This window comes from Prionailurus viverrinus, chromosome C2 (assembly GCF_022837055.1).
Source record: "Prionailurus viverrinus isolate Anna chromosome C2, UM_Priviv_1.0, whole genome shotgun sequence".
Lineage (NCBI taxonomy): Eukaryota > Metazoa > Chordata > Mammalia > Carnivora > Felidae > Prionailurus > Prionailurus viverrinus.
The window spans coordinates 45,872,198-45,885,526 of NC_062569.1; the positions used below are offsets into that span (position 1 = coordinate 45,872,198).

General features: G+C 39.9%; 3 protein-coding genes across 25 annotated transcripts in view; 1 reads left to right on the top strand and 2 right to left on the bottom strand.

Annotated features, from left to right (window-relative positions):
• Nucleotides 1–7,412, bottom strand: part of P2RY14 (purinergic receptor P2Y14) — a 79,128-nt gene extending 71,716 nt beyond the window's left edge. For all 4 annotated transcript variants that reach the window (XM_047875192.1, XM_047875193.1, XM_047875188.1 and 1 more), the window contains exon 1: nt 7,283–7,412. The gene's annotated coding sequence lies outside the window, so the exon portion shown is untranslated. The remainder of the gene's footprint in view (nt 1–7,282) is intronic.
• The window catches only part of MED12L (mediator complex subunit 12L), a 699,797-nt gene that overhangs the window by 560,896 nt on the left and 125,572 nt on the right, over nt 1–13,329 (top strand). The gene's annotated exons all lie outside the window — the stretch shown is intronic.
• GPR87 (G protein-coupled receptor 87) lies at nt 1,472–7,414 on the bottom strand. Its single transcript, XM_047875194.1, has 2 exons — nt 7,283–7,414; nt 1,472–2,590 (listed from the first exon to the last, which is right to left on the bottom strand). The coding sequence occupies exons 1-2, from the start codon at nt 7,314–7,316 to the stop codon at nt 1,548–1,550; spliced, it is 1,077 nt and encodes a 358-aa protein (XP_047731150.1). The 5' UTR covers nt 7,317–7,414; the 3' UTR covers nt 1,472–1,547.

The following is a 13,329-nucleotide window of genomic DNA, read 5'->3' on the forward strand; positions in this document are numbered from 1 at the left end:
AATGGAGGAATAAATTAGCCTTTCAAAGTGCCTTTTCACATCAGCTGATCTAAACATAGTTATCTTAACCTGGCTAGTGGTACACAGTGCGGGGAGGGGTGGCTATGTAAATGACCTAATGAGGGGTTATTAATTCATGTGCCAGAGTGCCCCTGGAATTTATGGAATTGGAATCTGGATGGACAGATGGACATTTCAGTAGAGGTCCTCAGATAATTTTTTAATCACTTTGCTACCAATGCCTCTGCCAAATCTGACTCACCTACTAGGAACTTAGCAGTCCCTGAATTCTGTTTGTGATGGTAGTCACTGTCAGTCTGTGTTATTCTTGTGCCCTTATTTCCACTCACTTTAGCTTTTAGAATTGTGTAGATGGTCTACAAGAGTCTAATAAAGCATCACACTTTATTATGCATGTGTGTGCTTTGTCTCTGGTGACCATAGTGTCCTCTCTTTGTCAGCAAATTGACAAACGTGCCTTCAGTTCTCCTGTTTTAATGCTTGCCCCACTCCTCACACAGTGTGAGCAACAAATCAGGCGCTTGATATGCTCAAGCAGCTGAAGGCTTTGAAATCCATGAAGGTTCAAGGGTTTTTCTTGAAGAAGAAAATCTTGTAAGATTTAAAAGATTACCCTTGTCCTTTTTTGACTTAATTTATTGAACTCTATCCTTCAACTTAAGGTGATATTTTTAAACTAATGATAACACTATTAAAGGTAGGATATAGCTAAAAGGAAAGAATGATTTGCTAAAAGTTTTTCTAAAATAAAGACTATTAAATGGTTTTTGTTTACAAGCCACATATACTTGATTATTAACCAAGCTTCCATATTCTCTTTTTTTAACCCAGGAGGATTTAGCAGCATAGCGATCTAGTAATGGCAAATGTCATGTTTTATCCAAGATCCACTTGTCTTCATAGCTAGTTTTTCTTTTTTGAAATAGCCTAAGTTTAAAATCAGTCAGTTGAATTCAGCCTTTCAAATACATTGCTTAAGAAATATAGTTAAATCTCTTCCCTCCTCCTCCACACTACACAGTTTTTTCTGATGTGCACGGACATTGATGAATACATTGAAGGGCGGATTGCCCGAGGTCCTGCATATTCATAAATGGAAGGTCAGAGGGCCTAGCAATTAATACGTACTTAATTATATCAGACAAAAATGATCCCAAATCTTAAACCCTACAGCTACATAGAGTTATTTCCTCTCTGTGTTCTTTTATCTCAGAAGTGGCTTCCCAGCAGCAGTATCAGCTGGCAGTGCCCTGGCTTTGCCATGGCATTCTCTGCCTCTGCAGTCTGTTCCTGAAACCCCGAGTCATGAACCTGCCACTCAACTGCACACCACCTCTCGCTTAGCTCACTTTTTGGCATGCCTTGATGTTTTTCTTAGTTTCAAATGATACCCAAGTGTCATATCATTTTAATTCTCTTTTATCTGTATTTTGATAGACTGAAGCAAGGATAATCAAAAGAAACATTTATTTACACTCTGTACACTTTGACTGCAAACAAGAGTAGGCCTCCTGACCCCTTAACTCCTACACATCTGTGTAATCATAATATATGCGGACTTCTGATCTTCTGACACTTTGCAGTGACCTGATGCTTTCGCTTCTGGTTCTGATGTTGGATTTTTTGAATAGCCTTCTTGAAAATGACCTACACATGAAAAAGTAAATGATTGGATCTAGGCACACATTGCACGCAGATAGGAAAAGTGTCATTTCTTTGCAGTAATACAGAATTTTGTGTGCAGATTCATCTAAAAGTCTGTCTAAGTGACTGAAAGTAAAAGGAATTCTGCACAAGTGATAGGGTAGAAAGCAGGTGAAGAACACTGCCACAACCACCCTTATGCTCTGGTTATGTTTCCGCTTTCGGCTTGACTGGCTTATGAATTGCTTGCTGGATTTATGGATGTACCTGGATATGGCTATGTAACATCCGATTAGAATCACCAGCACAGCCACAAATAAGCAGCTGTTGACATAAATGACTGCTTCATGCCATTTGACTCCCAAGGGACTTTTAAGTTTCATGCAGTCATGAACATTTTCCTTGGTTAGTTGGCCATTTGTTAGAATGATGTTTGGCAAGGACAGAACAGCCATGATAACCCAAACACAAATAGATAAAACCTTAGTAAAGGTTATGCTATACATTCGAGAGTCCCCAAATGGCTTCACCACCTTCAGATAGCGATCAATGCTTATCAGCCCAAGAAATACGATGGAAGTATACATGTTCGCATAAAATAAAACTGAAGTGTATCTGCAGAGGATAAACTTGAAGTACCAAGGTCCAAATCCTGCATCATGCACTATTCGAAATGGAAATGTCAGTGTCATTATGAGGTCAGCAACCACTATGTTTTTTAGATAAAATATGAAGCTGGTTTTATTCCTAATGTGGAAGAAGATCCACACTGCTAGACCATTCAGCAAGATGCTTGCCACAAATATAATGAGGTAAAGCACAGGCAAGACAATAGTGTCAAATTCGTTGTTAACTGTGATATTCCTTCCGGGTCCATCGCTCATGTTACTTGGTGCGTGACTCCCTTGGCTGTTCAGCTCATTATCTGTCGGAGAAGAGGGGAGACATCACGTCAGAGCTTAACATGTGTGCCCCACAGACTACTAGTCTCCTTGATAGGCTACTGCTATTTGCTATTTTGGGCAAATTAAAATATGCCTTTGGCATTTTAAATAGTTACTTTAGTGCATTTTTAATGTTTTGAGTGGCAGGGCATTAGTGGCCTCTCCCTCAAGTCCTCCCCACCCTCCCCCTGAACACATGCACACCCAGGTCCCTTGGGTAAAATGTTGTATTTCTGGTTCTTTATGCCAGTCTTTTGAAAATAAGGAGAAATCCACCAATGGCAGTTATTCTGATTTTTAATTTAGTGTTTGAAATCATTACAAACAGAATCAATAAAATCTGTTGGCAGAAAATTGGAATTTCCTCTAATGAAAATAAAATGGCTAACACTAGTTATTCTTTTAGGTTAGCCTTTGGCACACACTTTGAAATAACTTTTTAAAATCTCTCCCGGTGTTCAGTTGTTGAATCATTAGTAATTGAGAAACAGTAAAACTAGTGGGTGATTTCTGAAGTTTTTGCCCTTGACTTTCTTACAGAATGTAAGAGCCTTTAGGGACCATTATTTGGAATAGAAACAAAAAGAAATTGTTGTTAATATAGAAGTTTCTTATCATGGAGAGCAACTTGCTAAAAATAGTTCTAGGCTGATACCTATTTTTATTTACAAGGCTACGCTATACCTGTTGCACTTACATAACATTTTTAAACCTTTTACATTTTTGGAATTTTTAGTTCATGTTGTTAGAGGCCTATGCCGTACCACTCTATCGCATAATCAGTACCATGACGTATGAGAATCTTATTTACATGGCAGCCATGGAAATGGGCCTCTCGTGTCTCCTACTGTGAGGGGGGTGAAACCCATGGGTAGCCCTCACTCAGGGCTCTGAATCCACTCCTGTTTTCTTGCTGATGGACACTCCCCACAGGCTGCTCGAAGCCAGTAACTCCCCACAGGAAGGTTGCTAAGACAAGACTTTTCCTGGGACAGAAGAGTTCCTCTGACAAATGACTTTGGCTGAAAGCCTCATCATTCTGGTCAGAACTTTGGTCAAACTGCATTGAAGTTTGAATCTTCCCACTCATCCTCCTTGCTCCCCTGTCCTGCACAGAGGTCAGACCTGCATTTCAGTCTGTAATCCCTTGCAAGCATTTCCCCCAGTAAATCCCTTGGCCATCCATTATGTTTTGTCATCTGCCTTGTTTTCTGTCTTTTAAACCTGGACTAACACAATTTTCAAATGACCTTTTCAGGGGCGCCTGGGTGGCTCAGTCAGTTGAGTGGCCGACTTCGGCTCAGGTCATGATCTCGAGGTCCATGAGTTCTAGCCCCGCGTCGGGCTCTGTGCTGACAGCTCAGAGCCTGGAGCCTGCTTCAGATTCTGTGTCTCCCTCTCTCTGACCCTCCCCTGTTCATGCTCTGTCTCTCCCTGTCTCAAAAATAAATAAACGTTAAAAAAAAAAATTCAAATGACCTTTTCAGATGTAAGGTTACAAGGAAGGTCATTACTGAGTTTTTACTTCTTATTTATTTATTTATTTATTTATTTTATAAATTTTTTTTTTTACATTTATTTATTTTTGAGACAGAGAGAGACAGAGCATGAATGGGGGAAGGTCAGAGAGAGAGGGAGACACAGAATCTGAAACAGGCTCCGGGCTCTGAGCAGTCAGCACAGAGCCCGACGCGGGGCTCGAACTCACGGACCGTGAGATCATGACCTGAGCCGAAGTTGGCCGCTTAACCGACTGAGCCACCCAGGCGCCCCTTTACTTCTTATTAATATTGTTTATTATAATTACAGTTATGTTTTGGAATGATTTTGTTTTAGAGGTAATAGCATTAATTTTGGCCTCATTTCCCTACATGACAGGCAGTGTAGTATGTACTTTAGTTCCCTTCTTTGAAGAAATATAACAGGGAAGATAGTTTTGATGATTATAATCCAAAAACAGGTTCTTAAATTGCTGCCTGGAATTTAAGTGTGGGCTCTTCCTGAGTAACCTTGTCCTCTTTCTAATTCTTTCCCTTTTATTCTCTGCTACAAGTGTTTTTAAAAACTGGTTTTCCAGGCTGAAATACCCTCACACAGGCTAGTAATTTATAGCTGGACTAGCCTGTTACAATGAGACCCACAGTATTATTAGGCTTTATAAGTTTAAAATGCCTGATTCAGCTGCCATCTATATTAACTGCTGCCAGTTTCAAATATTGTCTTGAACAGTATCTTTCAAGCCTATTTTGACTTAAGGAAGTGTTACAATCTTGTCTGTTTCTGCACCACAAGATCCCCATCAGCATCAATGTTATTAGAAGCTTTCTAAGATGTGCAATTTTACCTGGGTTAAGATAGTGCTTGAATTAATTTCTGCAATTAAACTATTAGCAGTCACTTTCATCTAACCCAGAATAGAACCCTGTGGGAAATGGAGAGAGGGCAAGTAAGTTTTAATCAAGGTAAGTGGTCCAGCCAAGGGACACAGACTGAAAGTGGTCAGCCGATGGCTCTGGCTTACAACAATTATGAATGGTTTTCAAAACCATTGTAAGTGCAAATAGAATGGTTCACAAACTGTAGCCATACTTGGCATGGATATTTCAGCCCTTAGTGTTGACTCACTGAATCTATTGTGCATATACACTGTGGACTGGGAAGACCCATACATCCCAGTGTTGGTTTGGGATTGTGTGTCTGCTCAGTATATCGTTATATTTTAAAGTTTTAATTGTATGGACAAGCACTCTTATGAAATGATGATTTACTGATCAATTATGGTTATTATTAAAGATGGAGTCTTAAATCAGAATGTCAAAAATAGTACTTAACAAACACTGTGTCTCATAAATGACAGATACCAAGTGCGAGTGGCATTATTCCACAGTGGTTATGGTGGTTTTGTCAGTCTGGTGTTGAGCTTGTTGATTATGTCACCTCATAGTATTTACTTCCTTAGTTTATGTATAAGATTAACATTTTGGAATAATTTAATTCAGTAGGCTAGGCCTAGGCTTGGCCGTTTCTTCATTTACAAATTCCACACTTATAATGCAGCTTAAACAGTAAGTTGTTAAACTTGCTATGAATTATTTTATGAAATAATATGGTAGTAGAAAGAAAAAATAATGGTTCTTTAGCAGGAAGAACCATCTGTGAGTTGCTCTGGAAGGCTCAAAACTTGATATAGAGTTTTGTCTGATTGATTTTTTTTTTTTTAAAGAATTAAGTTTGTGTTCTTTTTTGCCAGCCACTCCCATTATTTCTTCTCTTATGTATCTTTGCCCCAGATTTTCCCAAAGCTGGTGAGTGTGCTCAGAAGCATTTCTGTGCACAGAGCTCACTCTCCGGAACAATGAACATTAAATGTTTGTGGCTCTCTTCACCCAGTTAATTTTATCATGTTGTTCTTCACCGTCAATAAAAAACTTGGCCAAGGTAGGGAACATTTTTAATGACAGGTAGCTTGGTGATTCAATTAAGAAAATTAGAAGGTGTTTTTACAGTGTAAAGGCTATTTTCTCACACACTCCTTGTTTACTAAGATGTTATTACCTGTATTATTTAGCTCAGAGCTTGATACAGAGTGATAATTGAGGGTGAGGATTCCTTTGTTATTTTCTCTCCTGCTCTTCCTTCTCCAACTCCTTTTAAATTAGATTAACAAAGACACTGACATAAGAACCCTATTCCATAGTAAATTAACATTTTGTGCCAGCCTCTGTGAGAGTGGTATTGTAGTCCATGTGTTGACCATTGGGATGTGGCTGTTTTGGTGTGGGGGGGGGGGGGTGCGTTGTGTGTGTTGAAGAAATGCACGGGGCTTGTGGCCATATATGGCATTCAGCGCTTATGGCTACTGTATCGGGCCAAGCAGATAAAGAGCATGTTTGTCCTTGCGGAAAGTCCCACTTGAAGCTGGTTTAGTTACTTCAACACTTTGTAAAGTGGAATAAACAGTAGCCATTTTGCTGGATCTCCCAAGAGTTAAATTCTCTGCAAACATCATTTCGAGGACAGTCTCTAGTGCTTAGTAGATGTTCGTTTACTGCATAACTTAAGTCATTAATTACAATTTGTCTCATTAATAGTGGTCACATGATGAATGATAGAGCGGTGAAGAATCTTGGTCCTTTTGCTTTTGGTATAGCTGCATTATTGCTCATTGGGGTGTGTCACTCTTTGGCACAAAATGTGAAAGTATCAACAATATGTGACTGCTCTACCTGCCTGGTAGGAATGAAACACAGAAGTCATACAAATTATAGGGTGTCACTACCATGGCACAACTGCCCTTGTACGGTCAACTGACCTTGTATGGTCATTGTCCAAATAGTTGCATTTTCTAAATAGGAGAGTAGGCACTTGTTGTCTTTGACCTCCTGGGAAGCGTTGGTGAACCTTAAACTATTACATCTGGAAAGTAACAGATACTTTAGTTTGGGTATAAAAATCTTCCCCAAATCATAACGTAATCTTTCTTGTCCTTTTTGAGATGGTCTGTGATTCTGTCCTGCCTGTTCACTGTTTTATATTTAATGAAAGGCCAGGCTAAATGTGGATTTATTCTGTTAATTGGTTCAGTAGCCAATAAAATTCCCAAAGTGTCACACAGTATAAATAACAGTTATTTATGAAAGAAGATTTTCTATGCGTTTTTTTCTACAGCTTACCTGGTAATTTTGCAAGTGTCAAGTTGAGCCCCATTCTTCAGTTGTGATGGACTGTAAGCAAAAATACGTGTCAGGAAACACTCGGGGATGACTGAGGGGAGGGTTCGGCATAGGCTATCCCTGGTTTGAGTCCTGGGCGGGGGAAAAGGGGGGAAAAGTTAGGAAGGAATTTGAACACAGGAATTCTACCTTTTCTTTAAAAATACATGTATATGCCTTCACAATTCAGAAAAGGCATACTCTTTGGATATGAACAGCTGTGCCAAATGAGAGTTGCCTGCTTTTGTGTTCTCTTTCAGCCTGCCATGGAGCAAGGACCATTTCTGTGTATGTGGGCTATCTGAATGCCACTCTGTGGTCCTGGGAAAGCTACTAATGTCTCTGTGACTCAGTGTCTTCATCTCTGAAATTAGAATGATAATAATCATACTCCAAGATTGTAATAAGGACTACTTGAAATAGTTCATATAAGACATTTATCAGAACCTGGGTATAGGAATGCACTCAGAACGTGTTAGCTTATGTAGTCCTCTCCCTGCTTCTACCAAATCCCACCCCCCCCCACCCGCACCTAACCTGAGCATATAATAAATGCATCTATGACAACACTTACATGCAGTTGGAGATTATCAAAAAATTTTATAAAGATCTAGTGCTGATGTATGTAAGAGTGTTTTAGAAGCTCACATGTTTTCTTCTTTTTCTTCTTTTTTTAAATCTTTCTTTAATTTGAGAGAGAGCATGTTTGGAAGAGGAGCAGAGAGAGGAGGACTTTCTGCACTGTCAGCAGGCTCTGCACTGTCAGCAGAGAGCCCTATGTGGGGCTCGAACTCATGAACCATGAGATCATGACCTGACCTGAAATCAGGAGTCAGGTGCTTAACTGACTGAACCACCCAGGCACCCCTAAGCTCACATGCTTTCAAGTATCTATCCTATTCTTATCATCTCTGGGGTTCTAGTTCTGGGTTTACAGTAACCAGCTGTGAGACCTCTAGTAAGTCACCTGACCTTTCTGGAATTGCCCTGAAGGCCCTATAAAATCCCTTTTGGGACTGTAATTTGTGTGAGCTTCTATGTTTTCCTCAAACATAGAATTCCATTAAAAATTTAACATCATTGGAACGTTTGCCTCATAAGTCCCTGTATTTCTCTGTGACAATTCCATTCAATCTGCAAGTTTTGATTAGGAGTGAAGAATTAAATTGGGTTTGAGTGACGGGCGTGCGATTATGACTTAATACCTTAACTTTTCAGACCTTCAGATTCCATACATTTTTATAAAGATTAACTGAGATCGGGGTGCTTGGGTGGCTCAGTTGGTTAAGCGCCCAACTGTGGCTTGGGTCATGATCTGTCTCACGGTTTGTGAGTTCGAGCCCCGCGTCACGCTCTCGGCTAACAACTCAGAGCCTAGAGCGTGCTTCGGATTCTGTGTCTCCCCCTCTCTCTATCTCTCCCATCCTCATGCTCTGTCTCTTGTCTCTCAATAATAAATAAACATTAAAATTAAAAAAAAAAAAGATTAGCTGAGATCATATGTGCATGTAACATTAAATGCTAGAAAACGTTTCCCCCGGTTCTCCTTCAAGTAGCCCTGTGTTTTTTGGTTTCTCTGAAGTATTTTTTTTTTTTTTTAATTTTTTTTCAACGTTTATTTATTTTTGGGACAGAGAGAGACAGAGCACGAACGGGGGAGGGGCAGAGAGACAGAGGGAGACACAGAATCGGAAACAGGCTCCAGGCTCGGAGCCATCAGCCCAGAGCCTGACGCGGGGCTCGAACTCACGGACAGCGAGATCGTGACCTGGATGAAGTCGGACGCTTAACCGACTGCGCCACCCAGGCGCCCCGGTTTCTCTGAAGTATTGATAAAAGCAGAAATCCTGGAAACTGATTTTGAAAAGTGTGCTGGTCAAGTCCAATGGGTTTATGTTTTAAATGGTTTGCTACAGGGGAAGTCACACTGTTGCTCATGAAACCATGTGAGACTTTTTCTCTTTACTGATGTTGTTGATAGACTGTGCAGCTGCAGAGATCCCAAGTAACCTCATCCCCTTAAAAGTGCAAGGCAGATTTCTGGCTGGTGTAAGCACTTATAGTTGCTGAGTCAGCAGGGAAAGAGCACTTTGCAGGCAGAAGCGTATTGGAGAGTTTGGCAGCAAATGTTTCGTTATCTGTTACTTTGCCCTTTTCTGTTCCCTAGTATCTCGTGAACTTTGGGGGCTAGATTTGGTAGTAGATGGAAAAAACATTTCCCATATTGTTAGTGAACGCTCCCTCCACCAGAATCCTCTCTTTGTGAATTTAGACACCCTATCCATGTCTCGTGTCAAATCACTACATGGTGGGCACCAAAAAGGTTTTTTTTTTTTTTTTTTGGTTAACAGAGCATGGACAATGACTCGGGCTCTTAAGAGTCTTTCCTATTTTGGTGTCAATGTTGCAGGATTTTAAAGTAGGCAAGGATGTGAAACTCCACTTTGTTTTTAATTATTAAAAATTACTCAAAAGAATGATTGAAGCAGTTTTCTGAACTTCATAATGATAACCCTTGGATTCAGTAAGCCTGTTTTTTTTTTCTTTTTTTGAATCAAGTTTCTGATGGAAACATTTCATGGAGTTTACCTGACAAACACCTCTTAATTTGTACATTTCTCTGTTCCCAAGTTACATGGTTTTCTTTCTCTTGGCTTCAAATATACTTTACTGAGTAACAAGAATTCCAATATGGCTTACCCATACTAGAAGAGGAGCTAATATGGGTGAGCCACACGCAACAGCGGGAGAGAAAGCAGAAAGCCATTAAGAAGGACCCAGAAAAGAGGCTTGGGGAAAGTATTTATATATCACATTTCTGATAAAGGATTTGTATTCAGAGTGTGCAAAGAACTTTTACAACTTCTTAATAAGAAAACCAGTGAGAAAATAAATGATCTAAAGATTTGTGTAGACGTTTTCACCAAGAGCACACGAAAAGGTGTTCAACATCATTAGTCGTTGGGGATATTTAAATAAAAACCTACAATGAGATGTTATTTCCTATCTGCCAGAGTGGCTATAAATAAAAATGAGAAAATGAAGTGTTGCTAAGGACGTGGAAAAACAGAAACACTTCTGCATTGCTGGTGGGAAGTTAAAATGATGTGGCTACTTTGAAAACAGTCTGATAGTTTCTTATAAAGGTAAAACTAAATTTATCATTCAGCCCAACAATTCCACGCATATGTATCTACCCAAGAGAAATGAAAACGTGCCTATGCAGACTCCTGTGGAAATATTTTGGTAGCATTATTTCTAGTAGCTAAAAGTCAAATCAACCTAAATATCAATTGATGAATGATGGATAAACAAAATGTGGTATAGTCCTGCAGTGCAATATTACTTCACAACAAAAAGGAGTGAAATGCAGCTATAATATTGACAAACCTCAAAAACATTTTGCCAGGTAGAGAAGCTAGATGTGAAAGACTACATAACATTTAGATGAAATGTCCAGAAAAAACAAATCTATAGAAGTGGAAAGATTAGTGTTTGCCTCAACGCTGGGGGTGGGAGTTGAGAATAACTGTGAGGATATGAGGGGTTTTATTGGGGGGAGGGGTGATAAAACTGGATTGTGGTGATGGTTTGCAAAACTCTAAATTTACTAAAAAGTATTGAATCATATGCTCAAAATTGATACAAATTATGGCATATAAATATCATCTCAAGTTAAAAAGGACAAAAGAGCACACAGAAAGGAAAAGTCCTACAAATAGGCTAGCAACTGACCAACACTACAGATGAGTTTTCAAGACCAAGAGAAACACATAACAGGTACATTCCCTATCTTCTGTTAAAGCAGGTGGTGAAATGCAAAGTACATTTAGCAAGAGTTGCATCTCTTGGAGTGTGTGTGTGGGGGCTGCTTAGCAATATGTATGATTCATTCATGAATTTCCTCTTTTGGAATTGGGTTCCAGGGGCATCTGGATAGCTCAGTCAGTTAGGTGTCCAACTCTTGGTTTCAGCTCAGGTCCTGATCTCACTGTTTGTCGGTTTGAGCCCCGCATCAGATCAGGCTCTGTGCTGCCAATGAGGAGCTTGCCTGGGATTGATATTCTCTCTCTCTCTCTCTCTCTCTCTCTCTCTCTCTCTCTCTCTCTCTCTGTCTCCCCCGCCCCCCTCTGTTTCTCTCCCTCTCCCTTCCCACCTGTTGTCTCTCTCTTTCTCTGTCTCCCTCTCCTGTGGTCTCTCTCTCTCTAAAAATGAATAAACAAACTTAAAAAGTACTATAAAAAATAAAATCTTTAGAATTGGATCCCAAATCCAGAGACCGTGGATATGGGTGATGATTTAGACTTCTGGGGAATCCATGCTTCCATTCTCTTAATTATTATTGAAATTATATAGAAGAGTTGGGTTTTAATTAGTTTCTGATAAGATATTTGTGTTTTCTGGAATCTAATTTGTTTTTCAGTTATGGAAATGAGATACTTTATTCTCCTGTACTGGCCTCTGAGAGTCTGCTCTCTCCTTCTCCATCTCTTTTATTACCATCTCTAAATAACGTGCTTTCCCGAATTTAGGCCATGGCTCCTCATTCTTTTATTTCCTTTTCTTCAGGAGTGCTCATGTCTATTCGGATGCTCAGCTATAACCTCTCTTCCCTGATCCCTCTTTTCCTTTCCCTAAACTTCAGTCCTTCTTGCACAATGGAATGTGCTATATGTGGATGTTCCTCATAGTCGACAACTCTGAACTTGAACTGTTTTCCCTTTCGTCCATGGAAACCACTTTTCCTTTTATCCCTATTTCTGAATATTTGCTTCATCTCTTGGTCAAAGCAGTGCTTTACCCCTTACCTGGTCAACCCCTTACTTGATCTTCCTGTTTGTCTTATTACATCTTTCCTTTGCTGTGAAGGAAAGCTGTTACAACCCCTACTCCCGAAGGCCCCTTCTAGAACAAGGCCCTCATAGTTTCATGTGTGGGTTGCTGTACTGACCTCCTGTCTGGTCTCTGCTTCTTTCCTCTCAAGTTTCTCCTGCTTCTTGTTGGCAGATTTTTTTTTCTAAATAACCCAAGTAGCCATGCTTTTCTTTTGCTCTCTAAACCCAAGTTATTAAATGGTACAGAAATTCTTGCATTAGAGTTCCTAATCAGATAGAAGGCGTTATTTTTGTTTTGAAGATCGTAGAGGGTGGAAGTTAAAAGAAGCTGGATTTTGATAATTAAGAGTTGCCGGTAAGCTTTGGGGATAAATTTCCCATAATGAATCTTTTGAATTATGGGTACAATAATGTTATCTGCTCTATAGCATCATTAAGAGGTTAACTTAGAATATACATTTATAAATAAGTGCTTTATAAATGTTTTTGTTTGTGTTAAATGTTAGTTTTTATTTGTGTTATTTCTAGTAGTCCTTCCCTAAATGCAATTCAAAGATCATTTTCATTTGATTGGAAACTGTCAACCTTAACCAACCGTGGGGCGCCTGGGTGGCTCAGTAGGTTAAGCGTCTGAATCTTCATTTTGGCTCATCATGATCTCATGACTCCTGAGTTTGAGCCCCGCATTGGGCTCTGTGCTGACAGTGCACAGAACCTGCTTCTCTCCCTCCCTTAGCATTCTCTCCCTCCCTTAGCATTCTCTCCCTCCTTCTCTCTGCAGGCCTCCCACCCCCCAACTCATGCATGTGTGCACTCTCTCTCTCAAAAATAATTAACGTAAAAAACAAACACCCATTGCCCTTACTCCTAGCCAAGCACGGTGGCAGTGTGGTGGAGTGTGGGGTTTCAACTTCTGTTATGTTCCAACTTTCTCCCCCTCCATTTCCTCATGAAAAACACGAATATGAGGATATGTCCACGAAGGGATGACCGCCAGGTTAAAATGAGAATATTTATGACCACCTGGCACCATTGCACAGGGTAGGAGCCGTCTTGCTGGTTCCTGTTGTGTAGCATAGGGACACAATAGAATTTATCTGGTGATTGATAGGTTGGACACAAAGTGAACCATGTTCTTGTCACCCTGTTGATGCTGAGAGTGTTATGTGGTTT